General features: G+C 41.5%; 2 protein-coding genes across 2 annotated transcripts in view; both read right to left on the bottom strand.

Moving 5' to 3' along the window:
- Nucleotides 1–126: 126 nt before the first annotated feature.
- Nucleotides 127–22,811, bottom strand: poglut2 (protein O-glucosyltransferase 2). Its single transcript, XM_064976039.1, has 10 exons — nucleotides 22,255–22,811; nucleotides 20,043–20,248; nucleotides 13,940–14,145; nucleotides 12,967–13,044; nucleotides 10,636–10,808; nucleotides 10,102–10,339; nucleotides 8,134–8,343; nucleotides 7,924–8,013; nucleotides 1,584–1,691; nucleotides 127–321 (listed from the first exon to the last, which is right to left on the bottom strand). Exons 1-10 carry the CDS (start codon nucleotides 22,539–22,541, stop codon nucleotides 304–306), a joined length of 1,614 nt encoding a protein of 537 aa, XP_064832111.1. The 5' UTR covers nucleotides 22,542–22,811; the 3' UTR covers nucleotides 127–303.
- A 518-nt stretch (nucleotides 22,812–23,329) lies between these two features.
- The window catches only part of stxbp5l (syntaxin binding protein 5L), a 240,711-nt gene continuing 237,523 nt past the window's right edge, over nucleotides 23,330–26,517 (bottom strand). The window contains exon 27 of the mRNA XM_064976038.1: nucleotides 23,330–26,416. Coding sequence (XP_064832110.1) covers nucleotides 26,375–26,416 — 42 coding nt within the window. The 3' untranslated portion in view covers nucleotides 23,330–26,374. The remainder of the gene's footprint in view (nucleotides 26,417–26,517) is intronic.

The following is a 26,517-nucleotide window of genomic DNA, read 5'->3' as shown; positions in this document are numbered from 1 at the left end:
AATGGGTCTATCATATAATCAACTAACATCTGTGTGTTTGTCTTTACATGCTTCTATTGTGTACAACTTGAACCTGTGATATGGTGTGTGCATATATTGAAGGAAGAAAAGAACACAACAAGTGCATACAATGAAAAAATATTTATTATAAACATGTGGAAACTAACAATCATGTATGGTTAGGGTGACTGACAAGCCCACAATTCACATTTTGCCCCCCACCCCCCCCAAAAAAACAAACATTTTACAGCACAGGAACATCCGATAAAAATGTGATTGTTTTATAATTGAACAGTGGACAAATCATAATTCATCCTTGACCTGAAAAGCAAACATATAAAAAATCAATGTCAAACTTCATATGCAGGGCAGGGTTGATGTTAGTGTCATAAAAGTCATACGTTTGTCAAAAAAAACTGTTATAAAAACCATGCAATGCCATAAAGCTTTTCCAGTCCAATTCATCTGTTCCCTCGGAATCTTTGATCCATCCGCATGTGTATTACAAAAAAAAAAAAAAAAGGTTTCAAAAGATCGCTAGAGTTGAGTGTTTATTTGCAACATAACATTTATGATATGTTTGTACTGATATAAAACCAGCCTAGGGGGATTTAGAGTTGGCTAAGATAACGTTTAGCTCTGTGGCAAATGCATTTTGTAAAAACCTATTATATGAATCCAACGCAATCAGTTGATTGAATATCCCTTTGCCAAAGATCTGTTTTCATGTCCCCTTTGACAGACAGCAGCCTGTAAAAAGACACTGGCGGGGACATTCCTTTAGCATTGTAGACATAGGGGGCAGATTATCATATACTCTATTAGAGTTGGGCGATACGGACAAAAATATATATCGCGATAAATTGCCTGAATTGATCGATTCAGAAGAATAGGACGATGTGTGTATAACGTTACAGGAGCAGTGCAGTCAAAACGTGATTGTCCTTAATTTTATTCCTGATCTACTACCGCATGACAAGAGGCACCAAGACTGCAACCAACATCTACCCAGACTATCTGCATTGACCCTTTTTTGCACAAACTCTACCCACACACTCACGCTACATACGCCCACACACACACACACAACAGGCATACTGACGCCACACACACTTTCATACTCGCCACATATGATGCGTCTGCTGTTACGGTCTATTATCTAACCTGTTGCCTAGTCACTTTACCCCTGCCTATACATACAGTACATGTTATTTTCTACTCCCTATATATATAGCAATGTTATTTTTTTCTCTCCATTATTCACGGTGTATTTATTCATTGTGTCCCTATTTATGTGTTTATCTTTAACTCTGCATTGTTGGAAATGGACCCATAAGTGAGCATTTCACTGTCAGTCTACAAAGCATGTGACAAATAAAAATGGGATTTGCCAATAATGTTGTTTATAGTCCCAGCTCAGTCATATATCAGAAATCTCCTGTTATCAAAACACTGACAGCCCAGTTCAAGGTTGACTGCAGTGGGATCAGAGCTAGGATGCAATCCCTTGTGCAAACATTCCTGCCCCCATTTTCCTCCCTATATGCTGAAATAGAGAGGTTAGCTTGTGTCTTGATGCTTACCTGTGGTGTCCGGTGGCAGGAGCATGGGAAGAGGTCATCAGTGGGCTGCTCGACCTGTTCCATGCCCTCTCTGACCTTAGGCTCAGTCACCTGCAACTTGGCATACTCCTGGTCAACAGAAATGGGGTTGGGGTTCACTTAGATTTGTCCTTGTTTTAGAAAAAAAAAGTTATTTTTTTTGTCCATTGAAATAACATCAAATTGATCAGAAATGTTGTAAATGACTATTGTAGCTGGAAACGGCAGATTTTTTATGTGATATCTGCATAGGCGTACAGATGCCCATTATCAGCAACCATCACTCCTGTGTTCCAATGGCACATTGTGTTCGATAATTGCAAAATGGTTTTCTAATGATCAATTAGCTTTTAAAATTATACATTTGTATTATGTTAGTACAGCTGAAAACTGTTGTTCTGATTAAATAAGCAATAAAACTGGCCTTCTTTAGACTAGTTGAGTATCTGGAGCATCAGCATTTGTGAGTCCGATTACAGGCTCAAAATGGCCAGAAACAAAGATCTTTCTTCTGAAACTCGTCAGTCTATTCTTGTTCTGAGATATTAAGGCTATTCCATGTGAGAAATTGCCAAGAAACTGAAGATCTCGTACAACGCTGTGTACTACTCCCTTCACAGAACTACGCAAACTGTCTCTAACCAGAATATAAAGAGGAGTGGGAGGTCCCGGTGCACAACTGAGCAAGAGGACAAGTACATTAGTGTCTAGCTTGAAAAACAGACACCTCACAAGTCCTCAACTGGCAGCTTCATTAAATAGTACATGCAAAACACCAGTCTCAACGTCAACAGTGAAGAGGCAAATCTGGGATGCTGGCCTTGTAGGCAGAGTTGCAAAGAAAAAGCCTGGATTAGCTAACACAACGTGCCATTGGAACACAGGAGTGATGGTTGCTGAAAATGGGCCTCTGTACACCTATGTAGATATTCCATTAAAAAACTCTGACGTAAATTACTATTGTAGTTGGAAACAACACTGTATTTCTGATCAATTTGACGTCATTTTTAAAATGGACAAAAAAAAAATGTGCTTTTCTTTCAAAAACAAGAACATTTCTAAGTGACCCCAAACTTTTGAACGGAAGTGTATATTTAAAGTGATGATGAAAATAAGAAAACTTCGACACCGATCGCTTTGTCATGTCCCCATCATTAACTACTTATCATAACTCACAGGTGTTGAAATATTAGTGATATTTTGGAGATGAAAAAAATCTAGCCCACAATCCTGTCATACAAGTAGCAAAACAAGGATACACAAAAAAGTTCAACTTCGTACTACGCGTTCAGAATCATATGTAACTGAAAGAAGGACATTGTAATTGAAAGAAGGACATTGTTTTTCTTTTCAGTTGATTGAAAACAAAACAACAACAAAAAACGGCCCTTTTTCAGGACCCTGTCTTTCAAAGATAATTTGTAAAAATCCAAATAACTTCATAGATCTTCATTGTAAAAGGTTTAAACACTGTTTCACATGCTTGTGCAATGAACCATAAACAATTAATGAACATGCACCTGTGGAACGGTCGTTAAGACACTAACAGCTTACAGACGGTAGGCAATTAAGGTCACAGTTATGAAAACTTAGGACACTAAAGAGGCCTTTCTACTGACTCTGAAAAACACCAAAAGAAAGATGCCCAGGGTCCTTGCTCATATGGGTGAACGTGCCTTAGGCATGCTGGGAGGCGGCATGAGGACTGCAGATGTGGCCAGGGAAATAAATTGCAATGTCCGTACTGTGAGACGCCTAAGACAGAGCTACAGGGAGACAGGACGGACAGCTGATCGTCCTCGCAGTGGCAGACCACGTGTAACATCACCTGCACAGGATCGGTACAGACAAACATCACACCTGCGGGACAGGTACAGGATGGCAACAACGACTGCCAGAGTTACACCAGGAACACACAATCCCTCCATCAGTGCTCAGACTGTCCGCAATAGGCTGAGAGAGGCTGGACTGAGGGCTTGTAGACCTGTTGTAAGACAGGTCCTCACCAGCAACAACATCACCTATGGGCACAAACCCACCGTCGCTGGACCAGACAGGAATTGCAAAAAGTGCTCTTCACTGACGAGTTGCGGCTTTGTCTCACCAGGGGTGATGGTCGGATTTGCGTTTATCGTCAAACGAATGAGCGATACATAGAGGCCTGTACTCTGGTGCGGGAGCGATTTGGAGGTGGAGGGTCTGTCATGGTCTGGGGCAGTGTGTCACAGCATCATCGGACTGAGCTTGTCGTCATTGCAAGCAATCTCAACGCTGTGCGTTACAGTGAAGACATCCTCCTCCCTCATGTGGTACCCTTCCTGCAGGCTCATCCTGACATGACCCTCCAGCATGACAATGCCACCAGCCATACTGCTCGTTCTGTGAGTGATTTCCTGCAAGACGGGGATGTCCGTGTTCTGCCAATGCCAGCGAATGGCCTGGATACCTTTTGTTTTTAAACACAGTTTTTATTTAGAAATTCTTATCACTTTCAGAATGAACAGCCTTAGATTTAATATGTACGCACGATGAGAAGGGAAAATGTGCACATTCATTCAGTTTCCACCAAGGAACACAGGTAGCACTAACTTTGTTGACCTCCAACACTATCCCTCATAAAACACACCTGTCTTTATGGCTGATATATATTTCGTGAAGACAGGAAGTTGTCCGTTTAAACATTCATACTGCAACCGCTGGGTTATGGGCTCCAATAAAGCACTTCAGGGAGAGACACATCACCATTATGTCCCTGGGCCAAGTGTTCCTTTCCCAGAGAAAGCACAGGGAGGGGCTGCGCCACGACTCTTCATGATACCCCATGACTCTCCTGACCTGTGGGCTCAGAGGTGGACCAAGGCTGGAGGCAGGTGGAGGTGGTTTGAGTTAGTGCTCTTCACTCATCTGATTCAGAATTGTGTTTTTAAATGTGGCATTGGATGAAACACACAGGTACACTTTTTATGTTTGAAAGCGTCCAAAGAGAAAAACATCTCCCATCTGTATGGCTCAGTTGAAAGAATTTGCAACGCCAGGGTTGTGGGTTCGATTCCCACAGGGGGATGTGTAAGTGGCTCTGGATAGGAGTGTCTGCTAAATGACTCAAATGTACATTGAGGCCATCTATAGTTTTCAGCAAAATAAATACAAAAACGTATATTCTCATGAATAAAATAGACATTGATAAGCATGTACTGCTTTTGACTGACATTACTACATTATAATGAAATGTCGCTCTAAGGGAGGATAGTAACATTAGGAGCAATCCAAATTGAGGAACATGTAAAACCACATTGAAAACAACCAAAGACAAAGCATTTGTTGAAGGTACACATGCTTAAAGGGACTCTCCACTGCTTCTTCAAGGTTAGCATAGACCACCGATGTAAAACAGTAACACGTGTAGGGCCTGAAATGAGCATGCAAAACCTCACTGTTGACAGCGCAAAGACAGACAAGTCACAAAACAAGATCCAGTGCCAGAAAATGTCTTCCTTGTCAGCCAGACGATTCTTTCCATGATGACCCAGACGCATGGATGGGAAGCGTGGTTATCATGTTGCTAACTTGAACCCAATACGCGGAATTAAATTCACTCATTGGAGGCGTACCATGGAATGGTTCAATGACACCCTATTCTAGCCGGGGAGTCACCCACCCAAGTGTCATTCCAATAGGTGGGCCCTTTTATTCTGCCATAGCCAAGGTGAAAGTTGAGCCCTGACGTGTCAGTGACAGTGTCACCGCTGAGGAGTAGCCCGGCCTTGGAATACCTGGTCTCTGTACGAGTAACTACTGTCCTTGAAGTGTGGGTATAAAAGTGAGCGGTAGAGATGGGAAGATAAGAGATGAGATACGCAAGCTGATGATGCTGATGATGATGATAAGGGTGCATGGAAACACTAGGCACACTTTCAACATCTTGATCGTTAGAACCAACAATGCAACAAGTGTGTACCTAGGGCCATTGCGGCGACCGCATTACAGCCACACCGGCGGTCACGAGTCACCACGCCACTCAAATTCCATGTGACAGTTAAGTTACAGTAATTAGGAATCTCCGATCTCTAATGCTGCTGGTCATATAGCCTACAATGCAAATGTAATCAAAAATCTAATCAAACACTTCATGAGAGCTCATGTTGCGTAACATTTCTATAGGCTATGCAATTTCCTGAGAAAACAGAGTGATGGCCGCTATTAAAAAGAGGAGGATCCCATCAGCTTTCTATAGGCTTACGATATTTATTTATCAACTTTCCTAATATTAAGCACCTTGCTTATTTTACAACAGGAGTATAGCCTACCTGGCTGGCATGGAAATGAACCATGGGAAAAGTGCCCTCCATTCGCTATTTAAGTGCATAGATTACATGTCTTTTTATCCCCTGCCCTGTTTTGACAGAGGTGCATGATAATGGTACATTCTAAATGAAAACAAATTTCACACATTATCTAGTAAAGACAGGATTAAATCAAGGATAGTCTGATGGGTGACAATATTAGCATATCCCTTGTGAATGATGCCCAGCTTAAGGCAAGAAAGAGCACATGTCTTATTTATTTTTATTTTTTTTACTCTTTCAAATTATAGTCACACACCTCATGTAGCCTAGGCCATAGGCCTATATGTTTTGATAAGGTTTGTGACAACTAAAGTGGCAAAATAACTTACAATTAAACACATTAATCCGCTTTAGAGCCTAACTGGCATACATATGCAGCATGCGAGTTCCAAGTTTGGCGAAGTCCATTTTCACCATAAAAATGCACCTTTATAATAAAAGCATTACATCCATAAATCGCAAATTCGGTCATATGAGAATGGTGTTTTCCTGCTAATGGAACATTTGCGCTTATAGCCTACTGACATGTGCACATTGCTGCACTTATAATGTGAAGAAACAGCCTAATAGTTCATCAACATTTTTAAGTTAAACGTTCTGATCTGTTGCGTCAACCTCATTACTTAAAGATTTTTTTGATGCTAGTGGTTGCATTAATTTGGGATCTACTGATCTCACAACTGTCCCAGACTGTTTTAAATATTTATTGTACACAATAGGTCAACTTTTGTATTTTGGGGGATAGTAGATTGACATAGGCTAATGCTTTTGCTGTTCGTTAGGCCGACTCATTTTATTGGCTGACAAAAAAGTAAGTGTGAACAGTTATTCCAAGATCTTCAATATGCGCCTCGAAATAAGGGTATGCGCAGTTGCATCCACAAAGTGTCTATCTTCACTTGTAGCCTGCGAGAAAGACCCGATCACATGACGGAGAGCCATGTGAGTGAGAAGTGCTTCGGAGCGCGCAGTTGGGATAAGGGAATTATAATAATTATTTTCTGCCCAAGGGCACGGCCACTGGCCGCAAAAGGCAAGGATTATTTTAAGGGGCATTACGGCCACACAAAGGGGACACCATTGGGAAATGTGTTATCAAGTGCTTGTTAAATTGTGAATGAGAGACTGATATAGTGTGTACAGCCTGTGCAAAAAAACTTTTGTCAAATCATCATTTGAGTCGCATCATGCAGCCTTAGAATGTATAAAAATCGAAACATATAGCCCAACATTTGTATAACAACTAAAGTTACATAAATAACTCTAAATTAAGCATATAGGAGAACCTGTTTCTTTGTTAACAGCTCAATACAGAATAGCCACATGTGTGCACTCCCTCAAATCGTTTGTAGAAAAAATTATTTCTATTTTATTCAGCTATGTTCAATTATATTCTTCATACTATCAAATAACAATATAATGCCATGGAACTCTAAGCAAATCTTGTGTGCTAAATTAACTAGTGCAGCCCACAGCCATATGGCATAGCCAGATCAGGGCCTAACATTAGGAAAACTCAGAGTATGCTATTGTTCTTCTGAAATACTACATTTTCCTCATGTCATGTTTCTTTAGACCTGTCTAAAATAAATAGATTTATTGTGATGGCGTAGGCTAAATTAAATGGATTTATTAGACTTTTTCAAATGTAGATGTTCCAAAGGTCTGTATCAGTGGCTTGTAGGCTATGTGTGGAACCCAGGAGATGCTAAATGTGTTTATGTTAATCAACGGCTAATTACCGTGAGACCGGCAGTTATTTGCTTGACAATCACCAGCTGACAGGGCTGTGGCGGTCATGCATTTCTATCTATACCTACTACCGTCAGTTATCCAGGTTCTCAAGTTTCTCCACAAAAGTCACACTCTGCACTTATTAAATACATCTCTAATTTCAAGTGTGCATGTCTGAATCTTGACTGTATACAGTATGTAGAGTTAAATCAATGTAGTCGTAGTGTAAAGTGAAATATTACCTGGAAGAGTTTGTAGTAGTAGCAGAATATACTGTCGCCCATCAGATGATTCCGGGCAAATTGTTGACCGGCTACTGCGATTTTTCTTGCCTGGAAGAGCGAGATCATACTGAGCTTTTGAACAGAATGGGAAGAAAAAAAATGTTTGCCCCAAAATATTTGAAACTTTGAAGTGCGTTACAAATCCAACAGAGTAATCATCCTCATCACCTCCTCATCTTGCTCACGGGCCCAAAGGATCTTCTCCTGCAGGTCAGCCAGGTCTGCTCTGATGGGGATGTAGTGTTCCCAGGGTCTGAGCTGGCTGTAGAAGTGTTCATAGTAACCAGAGTCCTGCTTCAGCACCACACTGTCCCCAGCCAGCAGGTAGGGCAGTCTGTAGGCTGCCACCGTGCCATCTATGTTGATCTGGTACTTGTACTGTCAGAGGAGATAGAGGTGGGGTGGTGAGACTGTTCAGTTCCATTTTCAAATCAGTCTTCTGGGGTGTTTATGCTTGTTCCTGACCTATTTCCTGTGGGATTCAAGGGACTGGTTAACCTGATACAGAATAAGCCTAGTCCTGGACTAAAAAGCAACCTCAATGGAGAATCCCCATTTTAAAATTATTTTATATGAAGTCCAGTACTGTTGACCCCAATTAGTCGACTGGTCAATTGTTTGGTCAATAGGCTGTTTAGTTTACCAAGTTTTGTTTTCTTGGCAACCAGTAGCAAATATATATTTGTTTTTTTTATGGCACATGAGATACGCGTCTTATACCTGTCGCGCCCATCTCAGTGAACTAATCCATTGCAGAGGACGAAACTAATCCATCGCGGAGCCACGCGGATGGCACAGTGCTAAATTGTACATCTCTCTCCAGAATGTGCTCTCTCCTGCCAAATTTGTGCACATTCATTGTTTCGTAACTTAATTGTGTGAAATGTTTTCCTTGATTGTTAGTCTTGGTATATTTTCATTCCACTTACAAGTTGTCAATTTAGTCAGTCTTTTGTTTGGAGCGCTACTGTCAATGTTGAGTAACGCCTCGACCACACCGACAGCGTCATTGCATTTTGGTACACCAGCAGTACTTTCATTTCCAATGGAACACTGCGTTTGCCTCACAGCATTGCGTTGCAGAGGCAGTTGCAGTACGTTCTGTGTGGTGCATAAGTTGGATTTATTGAACGTACCCGTCAAACTATGTGTAGCCGGCTTGACGGAAATGGTAGCGGAAGGTGAACGTTGAACTTTTATTGCACACATACCCAGATGATGCTGCGTCACATTTTGTGCAAATATACTAATCGGTGTGATCGAGGTGGAAGGAAAGACGCACACCTGACGCACAGACAAAGTCTGTTTTTCCAGCCATTAAGAATGACAATAGTTCCTCAATGTATTTGAAAAATCGTTCCCGCTCTCTCTCTTTCAATAACCAATCAGCGTGAAATGGAAAAATGTCATGCTCTGCTCCAGTGGGAACGTCATAATATAGGTTTACCTGATGAACTCTTATCCCTTGTGAAAAATATCCTACAGCTGTTCTGTTTCCGAGCTCACTGGCTTGGGAAACTCTGAGGGCCCAGATTATTACATAAAATGTTGCAAGTTTGCTAGCTTCAGGTTGGACCCAAGTTAATAGTTTATACAATGTTTCTAGTTCCTTGCAGACAAGCCATGAGTAGCCAATGTGATTTATAGGATATTTATTTTAAAAATCGGAATATTTTCTACCTGCAGGCTGCAATGTTTTTATTTGTTGGCTTTATGACTGGAAAGCACTTTACTGGCCTCCCGTTTCCATGCGTTGCCATGTGCATATTGCCTTGTAAAATTAACTATTAAAATCTACTTTTTATCTCTGGCATAAAGTCTCCTCCAAACCATTCTCATTTTTACAAGTCTCGTCCCTTGTTCTTTTTGTTTTACAAGCAATTATCTGCCCCATTAAATAAAATGTAGTCAAATGTCACCGCTAAGTAAAAATGATCCATGTGTACATTTTCTAATTGTCGACTTACAAATTAAATATATTGCCAAATATGATAACACCAGAAATCAACCCAAACGTTATCATTACCTACCCTAAAGCAGCGAGGTGTCTAATTGATGATACACCTAGCCTGGGAGCGAGTCGGTCTCATCTGCAGAGACTGGATACCTTTTCTGCCTACACCACATCCATCTCACCTTGAAGAAGTCAAAGAAGGAGACGTGTTTGACCAGCGGTCCGTAGAGGCTCTCATCATGTTTGAAGAAGAAGAAGTTGGTAAAGGCTGCATCCACCATGTCGGGATGAGCCCTGGCCAGCTTCACCAGCTCCAGGCGCTCCTTGCGACTGTCCCGCCCCCTCCAGAACGCTGTGGCGTTCTTCTCCCGCCACGGAGGCCCCGTATTGGCCTGGACTGACATCATGTCCAGACTCACTCTGCTCATTGGAGGAGAAACGTGTCAGTCGAAATGAACAACAGACGCAATTGGCTAGCACACAGACCTGATAAAGATCATTTTCTTAAAATGCTGCCACTAACCAGTTGAGTGTGTGGGCCCCACTATTCTATTTTGGATTATATTATTTGTCCAGCACACATTTCCCTTTGAATCTAACACACTATCATAATAGTACATTATGAAAAACTACATGTTTGGGGTGTAGCATCACTTGCACATGTGTATAATGGATGACACACAAAGATAAATGAGGAGAGCAACAGTGGTGCTTGCCTTCCCATGGTCTCCAGGACCGACTCGGTGAGGTCGTAGGTTGGCATAACGACATCGCGGGTGTCATTGGAGCCGCACCAGGAGAAGATGGGGTGGAGCCTCTCTGAGGGCCTCCTCTTCTCCAGGGGCCAGTCCCCCAGGTTCACAAAGAACTCTAGATCTGGGACCCGCACCTGACCGCACAGGGAGAGAGACAGAGAAGACAGAAGAGAGAGACAGAGCAGGACGTGCGAGAGAGAAGATACTGGGCTTAGAATGTACATCACCTACAAAACATAACTTTATTGTCCATGTTCCAGCGAACAACGGAAATGTCTTCTGCTCTGTTCTACATAACCTCTTTAAAAAATAAAATTCACCCCCCAGTAGACCCTGATAAATAACACAACCTTTATAAATTAAGTTGACATATATTCTTTACAGAAATGCCATAGCTTGCGATCTTCATGAATCCACAGTGCCATCTAGTGGCCACGGGGACAAATATCCCTAGTATCAACCCCAACACCTTCCATCATCTCCCACCACGTTGGTGATTGCGGATGTGAAGGAATCTGATAGGTGCAAGCAAATCCACCTTTCCAAGCTGAAAGATGGCCTGCGCTTACCTATGATGTTGCACAACGATTTAAGTCAAGATGTCATCGTTTTAGTCAAAGTATGATAGTTGGTCACAGTCTGCTTAAACTAATAACACACAAACAATAAAGACATGAAAACCATATCATTGAATACACCATGTAAACATTCACAGTGCAGGGTGGGAAAAGTATGTGAACCCTTGGATTTAATAACTGGTTCACCCTCCTTTGCCAGCAATAACCTCAACCAAACTTTGTCTGTAGTTATGGATCAGACCTATACAACAGTCAGGAGGAATTATGGACTATTCCAAAACTGTTTCAGTTCAGCAATATTCTTGGGATGTCTGGTGTGAACCACTCTCTTGAGGTCATGCCACAGCATCTCAATCTGGTTGAGGTCAGGACTCTGACTGGGCCACTCCACCATACTTTACAGTTGGGATGAGGTTGATGTTGGTGTGCTGTGCCTATTTTTCCACACATAGTGTTGTGTGTTCCTTCCAAACAAATCAACTGTAGTTTCATCTGTCCACAGAATATTTTGCCAGTAGCGCTGTGGAACATCCAGGTGATCTTTTGTGAACTTCAGCCATGTTTAATTTTTGGACAGCAGTGGCTTCTTCCGTGGTGACCTCCCATGAACACCATTCTTGTTTAGTGTTTTACGTATTGTCGACTTGTCAACAGAGATGTTAGCATGTTGCAGAGATTTCTGTATGTCTTTAGCTGACACACTAGGATTCTTGTTAACCTCATTGAGCATTCTGCTCTGAGCTCTTGCAGTCATCTTTGCAGGACGGCCACTCAGGGAGAGTAGCAACAGTGCTGAACTTTCTCCATTTATGGACAATTTGTCTTACCGTGGACTAATGAACAAGGCTTTTATAGATACTTTTGTAACCATTTCCAGCTTTATGCAACTCAACAATTCTTAATCTTGGGTCTTCTGAGATCTCTTTTGTTCGAGGCATGGTTCACATCAGGTAATGCTTCTTGTGAATAGCAAACTCACATTTTGAGAGTTTTTTTTTTTATAGGGCAAGGCAGCTCTAACCAACATCTCCAATCTCTTCTCATTTATTGTACTCCAGGTTAGCGTACTCCTGACCTGACTCCAATGAGCTTTTGGAGAAGTCATTAGCCTAGGGGTTCACATACTTTTTCCAACCTACACTGTGAATGTTTAAATGATGTATTCAGTATAGACAAGACAAATACAATAATTTGTGTGTTATTCGTGGAAGCAGACTGCGTTTGTCTGTTGTTGTGACTTCGATGAACAGATCTAATTTTATGGCCAATTTTACGCAGAAATCCAGATAGAGATCAGAGATCACATACTTTTTCTTGCCACTGTAGAAAAACACATATCTTTCAATAGTTATCCATATTACAGGAGCTTCATCATATTCTTTTATTTTTTTAACTATATCTATGGTGGATTCGGGGCTACAATTTATGGAAGACGCCAAAACTTGAGATAACAAGAGATGGCGAAGTCAGATGGACCAGTGGTGTCCATCTGTGACAGTTTTCCCAAATCAATGCTTATGAAAAACCCAGATCCAGAACCAGCTAATCTTGTGAATATTGTGTAGCAATTTTTCATAGTTTAAACTGCAACAAATAAAATGAGCTAGCTAGATAAGTTCTGCGAGGCAGTTAGCTACGCTGACAACTGTCAGTGCCCAATCTGTTGATGTTCATCAACTCCACATGGTCCTTTCACTTAATTTCAAGAACTCACCTTCCTGGTTAGCGAGAGGAGGAAGGCATCCATGAAGATCCTGAATCCCACATGCTCCCCTAGTGTCTTAATGTAGACCTCAGGGTGGAAATATAGAATAGACACATTAACCTTGTCGTCCATGTGTTACAGCAAACCGTGGGACATTTTGTCTTCTGCTCTGTCCTCAACCCTCCCGCAGACCGCCCCGCCCACAGTTCAGCTGAGAGCATGGTCAAGCTGCAGTGTCGCAGCCATGGACGGACAGACATTGCTCATGGTAACAGTTAGAACATTCTGATAACATTATGGCTGTAGTCACAACAGTGGTGGCATCAACATCTCTTGGGAAGCTCACATGTATGTAGATGTATAAATCAACTGAGCTAGTGTGTAATTCCAGATGACCACAGTAGTTAGTGTGTGGGAACTGCTGCTGACCTCTTGCAGCTCACCAAAACCTTGCTGCATAAAGCCTACCGCTTACCAGGGCAGTGCGACGTCACTGGGGTAACACACACTCGCACTGGATTGCGGTGTTTACGCAGCATCGTGTGAGGAAACAAGAAAAGGGGATATATCCAGAACACGCCTATTGTTGTTTGGGTATGGAATACGGTTCAAGCAAGAGATGAAGCACATCCAGTTAGCGGATGTTAGAGATGTATCAAATCCCAGCTGAGAAGTATAGTGGGATTCAAATCTACATCTCAACTGACAACTGTATAGTCGGATTCAAATGTACAACATTTTAACTGAAACCTGTTGGTATGTAATAGTATGATTACAGGCACCGTGCATCGTTGTCTTCCAGCCATGCCACCTGGACCCATATTCACAAAAAGTCTCAGAAATGATGAGGTGATGATATTGGACCAGTTTAGCTTTTTAGAGTCATAATGAATACAATTATATGGAGAGGGGGGTGGGGGGGGCTGATTCTAGATCAGCACTCTGGTATGCTTTTTGAACATGGTCCTGGTCTACCATGTACCTTGTTGTCTTTGATTGTGTAGTGGCAGAGGCTCTGTCTCTGTCCGAAACGCTGGGGCACCTCCAGGGCGTTGCGGTCTGGGTCCACCCTGGGGAACAGGGCAAGGTCCTGCTCTATCTGAGGGAAGGACACAGGGCACTGCATGTCCTTCTTCCACACAGAACCACTGGGCTGAGGACAGTCACAACCATCATGGTACACTGGACCTAAAGAGAGAGGGTGGAGAAGGGAGCATAGAAAGTTTAGATGACCCTCATGAAGCATTATAGATGCAGTAGTGTCTCACAGAGAGAAAGACAGTTTCCCTGGTGTCTGGAACCAAGGACTAGTAACACCAAGTCTATTCCAAATTTGACCCAAACAATTGTCATGGCATTTGTGCCAACTGCAACCTGGGGGAAATATTCTGTGCCATGAACAGCAGATTACTGCACTCTCTCAGTCAACAAGACGTCCCGAGCAAAAGTTACATTGGATTCCGACCAAATGATTGAACTTCAGACCATATTTATTCCCTACACACCCTAAAATGACAAACATGCTAAACAAAAACAATGTTTCTTTGTCGATTTCCAAAAACGACTTGATTAAATTTAGCAGGAAGGCATTTCACTACAATTCATTGAAAGTGTCAGGTGGAAAAACCCATGTCATCAAATCGATGTACACAAGTAACAAACGTGCAGTCAAAATGTGAGACAAACATACATGTTTATTTTCCCAAGGGCGTGGAGTAAAACACGGAAACAACTTGCCTATTTAATATTTCTATAAATTAATTGGCCAAAAACACTTGAGCAATCAACAGCCCCTGGTCTCATGCGGCAGTGTAGCCTAGTGGTTAGAGCATTGGACTAGTAACCGAAAGGTTGCAAGTTTGAATCCCCGAGCTGACAAGGTACAAAATCTGTCGTTCTGCCCCTGAACAGGCAGTTAACCCACTGTTCCTAGGCAGTCATTGAAAATTAGAATTTGTTCTTAACTGAATTGCCTGGTTAAATAAAATAAAAAATGCTTGACACAGAAAAATATATATATGCCTCCTTTGTGCAAATGATCTGGTAATGCAGTCACCCAGGAAATAGGAACGACAGCAGCAAGTAGATCATCTGTAACAGTTCTGTCACGCCTGGGCACTGACAGTCACTCTTATGATATTCCACAAAAGGTCCAGATGTCAGGGAAACCGATGTACTTTTTTTAACCGGGCTCCACTCCTACACACAAACACACCTACTTGGGACAACAACAAAGGATTTGCTCCACAAGAAACTTCAACCTGGCTGTGAATGAAGTGAGAGACATAGCAAGGAGGGCTTTCTATGCCATAAAAAAAAAAAATTCTATCAAAATTAGACATACCAATTAGAAATCGGGAAATATTAGAACCAATAATAGAATCAATTGCATTATATGGCATTGAAGTGTGGGTTCGGGTTACAGACATTGACAAACCCTGCATGAGGAATTCTGTAAGAGCATCCTCAGAGGACAGAGATAAACTGGAAACCACACATGCAGAGCAGAATTAGGACAATTCCCTCTTCTGATTACTATTAAAAGAGCCACCGAATGTTATAATCATTAAAAAAAACAAGTGAAAGCTAAATATATCACCTATTGGAAAAGATACCATAAAAGATCTAACTTAAATGATATTTGGCTCTAAAACTTGACAGTACACGGTGGCAGACTGAGGAAAACACTGGCTTTGTACAGACTCATAGAGCACAGCCTGGCCATAGAAACCGGCTGTCACAGGTAGATCTGGATACCCACAGAGGACAGGCTGTGCTCACTCTGCCCTCAGAGAGGGGGTCGAGACAAAGCTCTAAGTATGTGAAACCTTTGGAAATACCTAGATTTCAGCATAAATTGGTCATAAAATTTGATCTGATCTTCATCTAGGTCACAACAATAGAAAGTCTGCTTAAACTAATAACACACAAACAATGATATGGTTTTCATGTCTTTATTGAATACACCGTGTAAACATTCACAGTGCATGGTGGGAAAAGTATGTGAACCCTTGGATTGAAAAACTGTTTGACCGCCAGCAATAACCTCAACCAAACATGTTCTGTAGTTGTGGATCAGACCTACACAACGGTCAGGAGGAATTATGGACCATTGCTCTTTACAAAACTGTTCCAGTTCAGCAATATTCTTGGGATGTCTGGTGTGAACTGCTCGAGGTCATGCCACAGCATCTCAATCAGGTTGAGGTCAAGACTGGGCCACTCCAGAAGGTGTATTTTCTTCTGTTGAAGATTTACTTCTGTGTTTTGGGTCGTTGTCCTGTTGCGTCACCAAACCTTTGATGAGCTTCAATTGGCGGACAGATAAACCTAACATTCTCCTGCAAAATGTCTTGATAAACTTGGGAATTCATTTTTCCGTCGATGATAGCAATCACTCCACAAAACATGATGCTCCCTCCACCATACTTTACAGTTGGGATGAGGTTTTGATGTTGGTGTGCTGTGCCTTTTTTTCTCCTTCCAAACAACTCAAGTGTAGTTTCATCTGTCCACAGAATATTTTGCCAGTAGCGTTGTGGAAAATCCAGGTACAAATTTGCTAACTTCAGACATGGAAAATACAACTTGTGTGCTATTAGTTTAAGCACACTGTGTTTGTCTATTGTTGTGACTTAGATGAAAATCAGATCAAATTTGATAACCAATTTCTGCAGAATTCAAGGTAATTCCAAAGGGTTTTAAAAAAAGGGGTTTTCTTGCCACTGTAAATTGCAAAACAAATGTAGCTTCCTGCCACACGCATAGCGACAGCCAGTGTAACAAACAACCAGGATAATAAGTAAATATACAGTGGGGCAAAAAAGTATTTAGTCAGCCACCAATTGTGCAAGTTCTCCCACTTAAAAAGATGAGAGGCCTGTAATTTTCATCATAGGTACACTTCAACTATGACAGACAAAATGAGAAGAAAAAAAAAAAAATCCAGAAAATCACGTAGGATTTTTAATGAATTTATTTGCAAATTATGGTGGAAAATAAGTATTTGGTCAATAACAAAAGTTTCTCAATACTTTGTTATATACCCTTTGTTGGCAATGACAGAGGTCAAACGTTTTCTGTAAGTCTTCACAAGGTTTTCACACACGGTTGCTGGTATTTAGGCTCATTCCTCCATGCAGATCTCCTCTAGAGCAGTGATGTTTTGAGGCTGTTGCTGGGCAACACAGACTTTCAACTCCCTCCAAAGACTTTCTATGGGGTTGAGATCTGGAAACTGGCTAGACCACTCCAGGACCTTGAAATGCTTCTTACGAAGCCACTCCTTCGTTGCCCGGGCGGTGTGTTTGGGATCATTGTCATGCTGAAAGACCCAGCCACGTTTCATCTTCAATGCCCTTGCTGATGGAAGGAGGTTTTCACTCAAAATCTCACGATACATGGCCCCATTCATTCTTTCCTTTACATGGATCAGTCATCCTGGTCCCTTTGCAGATAAACACCCCCAAAGCATGATGTTTCCACCCCCATGCTTCAAGTAGGTATGGTGTTCTTTGGATGCAACTCAGCATTCTTTGTCCTCCAAACACAACGAGTTGAGTTTTTACCAAAAAGTTATATTTTGGTTTCATCTGACCATATGACATTCTCCCAATCTTATTCTGGATCATCCAAATGCTCTCTAGCAAACTTCAGACGAGCCTGGACATGTACTGGCTTAAGCAGGGGGACACGTCTGGCACTGCAGGATTTGAGTCCCTGGCGGCGTAGTGTGTTACTGATGGTAGGCTTTGTTACTTTGGTCCCAGCTCTCTGCAGGTCATTCACTAGGTCCCCCCGTGTGGTTCTGGGATTTTTGCTCACCGTTCTCGTGATCATTTTGACCCCACGGGGTGAGATCTTGCGTGGAGCCCCAGATTGAGGGAGATTATCAGTGGTCTTGTTTGTCTTCCATTTCCTAATAATTGCTCCCACAGTTGATTTCTTCCAACCAAGCTGCTTACCTATTGCAGATTCAGTCTTCCCATCCTGGTGCAGGTCTACAATTTTGTTTCTGGTGTCCTTTGACAGCTCTTTGGTCTTGGCCATAGTGGAGTTTGGAGTGTGACTGTTTGAGGTTGTGGACAGGTGTCTTTTATACGGATAACAAGTTCAAACAGGTGCCATTAATACAGGTAACGAGTGGAGGACAGAGGAGCCTCTTAAAGAATAAGTTACAGGTCTGTGAAAGCCAGAAATCTTGCTTGTTTGTAGGTGACCAATACTTATTTTCCACCATAATTTGCAAATAAATTCATTAAAAATCCTACAATGTGATGTTCTGGATTTTTTTTTCTAATTTTGTGTCATAGTTGAAGTGTACCTATGATGAAAATGACAGGCCTCTCATCTTTTAAGTGGGAGAACTTTTGCCCCACTGTATTGTCCTCATTCATTTACTACTATATTTGCCCTGATAATTCTTACAATTTTCCCTATTATTTTTTATTATCTGTGTCATTATTGATTTGATGTCTATAGGTTTGCTTTTTACAGCCTTATTCTAAAATAGATCCAAATGTTTTTTCCCCTCATCAATCCACAAACAATACCCCACAATGACCAAGCAAAAACAGGTTTAGACAATTTTGCAAATGTATATATAAATCAATAAAAAAAATGAAATATCATACTTACATAAGTATTCAGAACCTTTACTCAGTACATTATTGAAGCTCCTTTGGCAGCGATTACAGCCTCAAGTCTTCTTAGGTATGGCGCTTGGAACACCTGTATTTGGGGAGTTTCTCCCATTATTCTCTGCAGATCCTCTCAAGCTCTGTCGGGTTGGATAGGGAGCGTCGCTGCACAGCTACTTCCAGGTCTCTCCAGAGATGTTTGATTGGGTTCAAGTCTGGGATCTGTCTGGACCACTCAAGAACATTCAGATACTTGTCCCGAAGCCACTCCTGTGTTGTCTTGACTGTGTGCTCGGGGTCATTGTCCTGTTGGAAGGTGAACCTTCCCCCCAGTCTGAGGTCATGAGCACTCTGGAGCAGGTTTTCATCAAGGATCTCTGTACTTTGCTCCGTTCATCTTTCCCTTGATCCTGACTTGTCTCCCAGTCCCTGCCTCTGAAAAACACCCTTACAACATGATGCTGCCACCACCATGCTTAATGGTAAGGATGGTGCCAGGTTTCCTCCAGATGTGATGCTTGGCATTCAGGCCAAAGAGTTCAATCTTGGTTTCATCAGACGAGAGAATCTTGTTTCTCATGGTCTGAGAGTCCTTTAGGTGCCTTTTGGAAAACTCCAAGCGGGCTGTCATGTGCCTTTTACTGAGGAGTGGCTTCCATCTGGCCACTCTACCATAAAGGCCTGATTGGTGAAGTGATGCAGAGATGGGAGAACCTTCCAGAGGGACAACCATCTCCACCTAGGAACTCTGGAGCTCTGTCAAAGTGACGATTGGGTCCTTGGTCATCTCCCTGACCAAGACCCTTCTTTCGATTGCTCCGTTTGGCTGGGCGGCCAGCTCTAGGAAGAGTCTTGGTTGTTCCAAACTTCTTCCACTTAAGAAGGAAGGATGGAGGCCACTGTTCTTGGGGACCTTGCAGAAATATTTTTGTACCCTTCCCCAGATCTGTGCCTCGGCACAATCCTGTGTCGGAGCTCTACGGACAATTCCTTCGACCTCATATCTTGGTTTTTGGTTTGACATGCACTGTCAAGTGTGGGACCTTATATAGACAGGTGTGTGCCTTTCCAAATCATGTCCAATCAATTAATTTGACCACAGGCGGACTCAAATCAAGTTGTTAAATCATCTCAAGGATGATCAATGGAAACAGGATGCACATGAGCTCAATTTCGAGTCTCATATCAAAGGGTCTGAATACTTATGTAAATAAGGTATGTTTTTTGTTTGAATACATTTGCTAAAATGTCTAAAAACCTGTTTTCCCATCGTCATTATGGGGTATTGTGTGTAGATTGATGACGTAACAAAGTGTAGAACAAGAGAAAAGGTCTGAACACTTTCCATGCCAATGATGCCTTTTGAATTGAATTGACAAAGACAGAAACAGAAGTAGAGATGGAGAGAAAGGGAGACATAAAGAGAGAATTAGTTGGTTGGTTCACCTTTCAGAATGAATGGGGACTTCGCGACATGCTTGTCGTTGAGCAGTATGTGGACGTGTAGGTCTGTGTAGCTGGCGTACATCCTGTACCGCACCAGAAAGGAACCATCTCTGCGATCTAGAACCTGCACCCAGATTCGAGTGAACTGTTCCACTGGGGACATGATCTTCACCTCGAATGTGTTCTCTCCGGGAGATGATGTGAAACTGAATGGCGCACACAGCGACATATACAAACATGAGGGAAACAACATGTAGGCCATTGAGCTGAGCAGATTACATTTGGTTGAGCTGATGATCATCATATGATCACAATTGTATCAACAAATCTGATTACAGTGCCTAGACTTTTTTCCACATTTTGTTGTTAAAGTGGGATTCAAATGTATTTAAATTGTCATTTTCTGTCAATAATCTACACAAAATATTCTAATGTTAATGTGAAGAAAAAAAAATCTAGCATTTAAAATAAAAAAAATAATAAAAAACTAATACATCTTGATTAGATAAGTATTTAACTTCCTAAGTCAATACATGTTAGAATCATCTTTGGCAGTGATTACAGCTGTGAGTCTATCTGGGTAAGTCTAACAGCTTTTCACATTTGGATTGTGCAATATTTGTCAATTATTCTTAAAAAATAAATATTAAAGTTCTGTTAAATTGGTTGCTGATCATTGCTAGACAACCACTTTCAGGTCTTGCCATAGATTTTCAAGCAGATTTAAGTCAAAATTCTGCCACTCATTGAACATTCACTGTTTTCTTGGTATGCAATTCTAGTTAAGAGTTGGCCTTGTGTTTAAGGTTATTGTCTTGCTGAAATGTGAATGTATCTCCTAGTGTCTGATGGAAAGCAGACTGAACCAGGTTTTCCTCTAGGATTTTGTGGGTGATTAGCTCCATTCCGATAAAAAAAAATATCCTGAAAAACTCCTCAGTCCTTAACGAGTACAAGCATACCCATAATATGATGCAGCCACCACTATGATTGAAAATATGGAGAGTGGTACTCAGTAATGTGTTGTATTGGATTTGCCCCAAACATATCACTTTGTATTCAGGACAAAAAGTTAATTGCTTTGCCACATTTTTTGCAGTATTACTTTGTTGCAAAAAGGAGGCATGTTTTGGAATATTTTTATTCTGTACAGGCTTCCTTCTTTTCACTTATTGTGGAGTAACTAATGTTATTGATCCTTCCTCAGTTTTCCCAGCCATTAAACGTTAACCGTTTTAACGTCACCATTGGCCTCAAGTTGAAATCCCTGAGCGGTTTCCTTCCTCTCCAGCAACTGAGTTTGGAAGGATGCCTGTACCTTTGTAGTTACTGGGTGTATTGATGCACCATCCGAAGTGTAATTAATAATTTCACCATGGTCAAAGGGATATTCAATGTCTGCTTTTTCAATTTTTAACCCAACTACAAATAAGTGCCTTTCTTTGCAAGGCATTGGAAAACCTCCCTGGTCTTTGAGGTTGAATCTGTGTTTGAAATTCATTGCTCGATTGTGTAGGGTACAGAGATCAGGTTGTCAGAAAAAAAATGTTTAACCCCATTATTGCACACAATGTGTGTCCCTACAACTTCTGGGACTTGTTACTAATAAACTTATTTAGGCTTGTCATAACAATGGGGTTGAATACTTATTGACTCAAGAAATCATTTGTAAACATAATTCCACTTTGACATTATGGGGCATTGTGTGTAGGCCAGTGACAAAATTATAATCTAAATCGAATCCAGGCTGCAACAACAAATGGGGAAAAAGTCAAGGGGTGTGAATACTTTCTGAAGGCACTACAGGCCTATCTGTAGTTTAAACTCCAGGTGATATGTCCATTTAAAAACTGTTAAATGACTGTAGGTTACAATTATGTAGGCTAAAAGTGGACCTCGTGAGTAAACACCCAAAACAACAATGACAACTGTGGAGGAGGAAACTGCCCCAGAGGGAGAGGTGCCACAAAGATGTGTTCAGTGAGTGTTATCCCCGAAAACTATACATCTCCAACCCTAGTGAAGCACAGCCATTCATGTGTTCAGTGACGTAAACGTTCAGCTCGACTTTATCTGCACACTTTCTATCATAATTCACGTGTGGTTTTACGATTCCACTGCTACATTGTGTCCACTGCCCATGCCATCCGTAGCTAGCTAGCCGCTTTTGTATCGTCTGGTAGGCTTCCTTGAAGAATAACGACATACTTACTTTCTCCCCGAGCTGTCCACAGTCTGTATGTAAAAGAAACGAGCTGGAAGGACAATATTTGCTTCGAGTCCAGAACCCCATACCAAAGTTCTTGTAGCACTGGGCACCGCGCCGGTTGAAGCCACGGGAGGTGTCTGTTCCAACAGCCCCAGACAGCACAACACAAATAACGAAAGCAATTTACGCAACATGTTTCTGTGACTCGGTTCTTCTGAAAATGCTTTGGTCCCTTGTCTCTTCCAAACTGCTCTTTTACAATGGAATTTCAAGCCTGTAAAAATGACCATCCCGGTAAAATGTAGGAAACGCCGGATAATTCGACATCTGGCCGCCAGCAGTGTATAGCCTACATCCAGCGAAACACCCTTTCTGGCATATGCGGATGCAATGTTTCGATTTGTGTATACTATACTCACATATATACAACACGGCGCATTTCTATTAGTTTGCTGTGTCACATTTTTATCGGTAAAGTTTATAATAAAACATACATGGACACAAAATCCTGGCCGGTTTGGGTAGAAGTTATTCGCAGACAGGCGAGCCTGGCAATCCGATTGGTCGCCCACACAACGTCTGGTAGAACGGGAAGCTGATTGGACCAAAGGAGTAGGGAAAAGCCATTGGGCCACACGTATTTACTGCCATGCAAGGGCAAATTTTCAATGACTAAGTGAAAGCAATTTTACATGAGGGGTTTGTGCTTCAATGATCCTAGGGAGTGGGCTCCCGAGTGGCTCGGCGGTCTAGGGCATCCCTGGTCCCTGGTTCGAATCCAGGCTTTATCACATCCGGCCGTGATTGCGAGTCGCATAGAGCGGTGCACAATTGCCCATCGTCGTCAGGGTTTGGCCGTAATTGTAATTAAGAATTGGTTCTTAACTGACTTGCCTAGTAAAAAAATCGTGGATTTTACTTATATTGACCTAATATTAAAAATCAGTCTTTTTAAAGTGTTGGTGCAATGTTGGTTTACAAAAGTCTTCCATCTACAATTTTAACAATCGTTATGGCTTCATACCACAGCTCTTTACTGTGTAGTTGGGGGAACAAAGCAGTACAGGTTACTCTGGTGTGTACATCAATCAATGTTTATTTGAATTTTTGATTTGCATCAACATATTTTCAGTTCTTTTTTCCAGTAATCTCTATTACACTACTATAATATCAATAAGAACAAAAGGTGGTAGAATCCATTTAAACAAGACAAACTTTGCTGCCATCATTGAGAAAACAACCAGAGAAACGGTTGGCTTGGCCAGGAAACAACAGTGTGGACAAGAGTTCCAGTGACGAGACACAGCCAGAATAACCAGGTACAGTACCATGATTCATTTAACAGACATCTACAGAGAAAGAATATCCTGTTTTTCTATGTTTTTGTGTTTTTCTTTACTCCCAGCCAGCATTGTTGTACAGTTGATATAAAATCAAAATAAACATACAAACAAAACACCCTTTATGTCAGGAAAAGTCCCGGTTTTCTTTTTCTCAGCCATTGAAGTTAACTGCACCGGTTCTAACTCAACACAAACCTCAGAGACGGTATAGTACACATAGGGAAATAGATCTGTTCCCTCTTCATTAGACCACCACAATCAGTTATGGACAATGGCCTTCATATTGGCCTGGAAAGCAGCCAGGCAATCGAATCCAACTCTTTCTAGGGTCTGGGGCTGACTGGCTCCCAGCACAGTAGACTGTCTGTCCTTTAGGAATGTCTCATTTGCCTGAGAAGGAGCAGAGTGAAATGAATAGTGATAATGCAGGTTTTTACGTGTGTGTGTGTGTGTGTGTGTGTGTGTGTGTGTTGTGTAACATATGTTGTGTGAGAGAATGGTTGCCTGTATGGTTATGGTAACCACCTTTCTGTGGTTCAAGGCAGGGTGGATATGTGAGCGTTGGTGAGGGAGAGTGAGTGACTGTTGTGGTCATAACAATCATTTAGACTTTCGTATATCATTTAAAAATACAAACATAACCTTTGAAAACAGAAAAATAAATGATGGTATTGTCATGTCACAATAGATCAGTTACGAGAGGACTTGTCAGTGTTACGTGTACACTTATTGACTTGTACAACATATACAATAACATGTATCATAGAACAATCTTTGTACATAGATGATCATTTAGGAGAGAAGAGGCTACCACCATCCACTAGGGGGTGAGGATAAGGGGGGGGGGGGTTACATTAAGGTCATCAAGAGCAATTACGAGTAAAACGAAGAATAGAAACAACTTTGCTTCAAACTCATATCAGTCTGGATTCCTTTACATGTACCAAAATGTGTAACATAGAAGATCCATATACTGTATGTGCCAACGACACCTGACAACCACAAGACTCATGATGGTAGGCTATTGTTAGTCTCGCTCTTATTACATTTCTCCATATAGATCAACAACACGGACCGACCGCAGGATATGTTTGATCCGAAATGGTAGTAGTGCTTAAATGGATCTGACTCTACCTCAGTCTTTTAGCTAGGCCTACTCCTGTTCAACAAGACCCCTGGAGACTTCTGAAGCATAGTTTTCTCATCAACGTGCAAAAGAGGACCACTCTGGATACCAAAATGTAAACACGGGACCCACCACCCACAATAACATATGATGACATATGAATCCTCCAACTGACACCTTCATTCGTGAATTGCTTTGGCAGAAGAAAGAGTAAGAGTTTTGTCTTTACATGGGCTTGCGTGAGACACACACTGGCTCAACAAACTCATACATAATATGAGAAAGGCAGCAGAAGATTCCAATGAAGAAGCAACAAACAACAACAAAAACAAAACATAAAAGAAGGTGTCACAATTCTGTCAAAAGAACCAGAAACCCAGTTACAGCGCCAGACGCCTATCAACGGCCATACTGAAAAGTTGGGCTCAGCTAGCCTACTCTTATCTACAGCAAACACGTCATTACTACCACACAGTATTAGCTCTTTGCTAGTTTACAGTAAGGGGCTTCACCCATCTTGATTTATGGCACGTGAATTATTACATCATGTTATATATGTTCAGATTAGAAATATAAACACACTCAATCCAGACCTCACAGTCTACTATCACCGTGGCACCTCAGCCAACACAACTCATTCCCATGACCGTTCACACATTATTAATCAATATATTCTCTGTGTTCACACATTATTAACCAATATATTCTCTGTGTTCACACATTATTAACCAATATATTCTCTGTGTTCACACATTTCTGGCAGGGGGGTGAAATGTACCTTTTTTTCCTGGTAACAGGTCTAGTCAGTAGTAGCAGCCAAGAGAATGAAATTAGTGCCAGTAAAATTGACAATTCAGTTGTTCAGAATGTGTGGAGTGATATATGTTGAAAGAGTAGATTGTGGTTTTGCACTGTGAGTACACCACAGAGACCTTGGATAACGATATAGGTTGAGCTCAGTGTCTAATGGTGGGAATATGAATAGTATCATCAGTAGTAGTATTGTGTAAAGAAAGTATTGAAACTGAAATGATGTGTGTTCAGAATGTGTTCAAAAACAAAATGAAAGTAATAAAAACAAGGCAAACAGAATGTGGCTTTATAGCTATGCAGGAATACATTTTCGTTTTTATATATCTTTTTTTCCATATTTCAAAAAATATAAAAAAAATTCCATACTTTCTGTTGTTGGCTTATATTATTAAATAAAAGTTTTATTTTGTTTTATTTCCCTCTGTTAAAGTAGCATGCTGCTTTTTAATATTGCAGTTTAACTTCTTTTGTAATCATCTGTTTAGTTTCATGCAGTCTTGTTGGATTATTAACTTTAGAGTATCTACACAGCAAGATCTGGGTAACCCACCCACACACACTGATGGACTGTCGTCATCCACTTTGAGTTCCCCCTGTCGTACCAACTTACTTCCTGGTCTGTGTCCATCTCACTATAGTCTAGATAAGTGACTGCCCTCTGTCCAAGTCTTGTGACAATGATTACAGACGGCCTACGGAAAGGCCCGTTAACACAAAGTCCCTCTTGTGTCTCTCTCTATCTCTATCGCTCTCATGTCCATTGAGTAAAGGTCCATGTCCCAGCATAGTGCCCCCCCCCCCCCACCAGGTGGAGGGGCAGTCACAGCCCGCTGTCCTGCCTTTAAAGCTGATACCATTTCTTGTCCTTATGTTTCAGCATCACCTGTGGAGAACAGATAGAAAAGAGACACAGGGTAAGATGCATATCACCTTATAACACACCCCTCTTGCTTTCCCCAAGTTGCTTCATCACACAATCACTGG

This window comes from Oncorhynchus masou, chromosome 10, assembly GCF_036934945.1.
Source record: "Oncorhynchus masou masou isolate Uvic2021 chromosome 10, UVic_Omas_1.1, whole genome shotgun sequence".
Classification (NCBI taxonomy): domain Eukaryota; kingdom Metazoa; phylum Chordata; class Actinopteri; order Salmoniformes; family Salmonidae; genus Oncorhynchus; species Oncorhynchus masou.
Note: the sequence above shows the minus strand (reverse complement) of the source record. Positions and strands in the feature narration are given on the sequence as shown.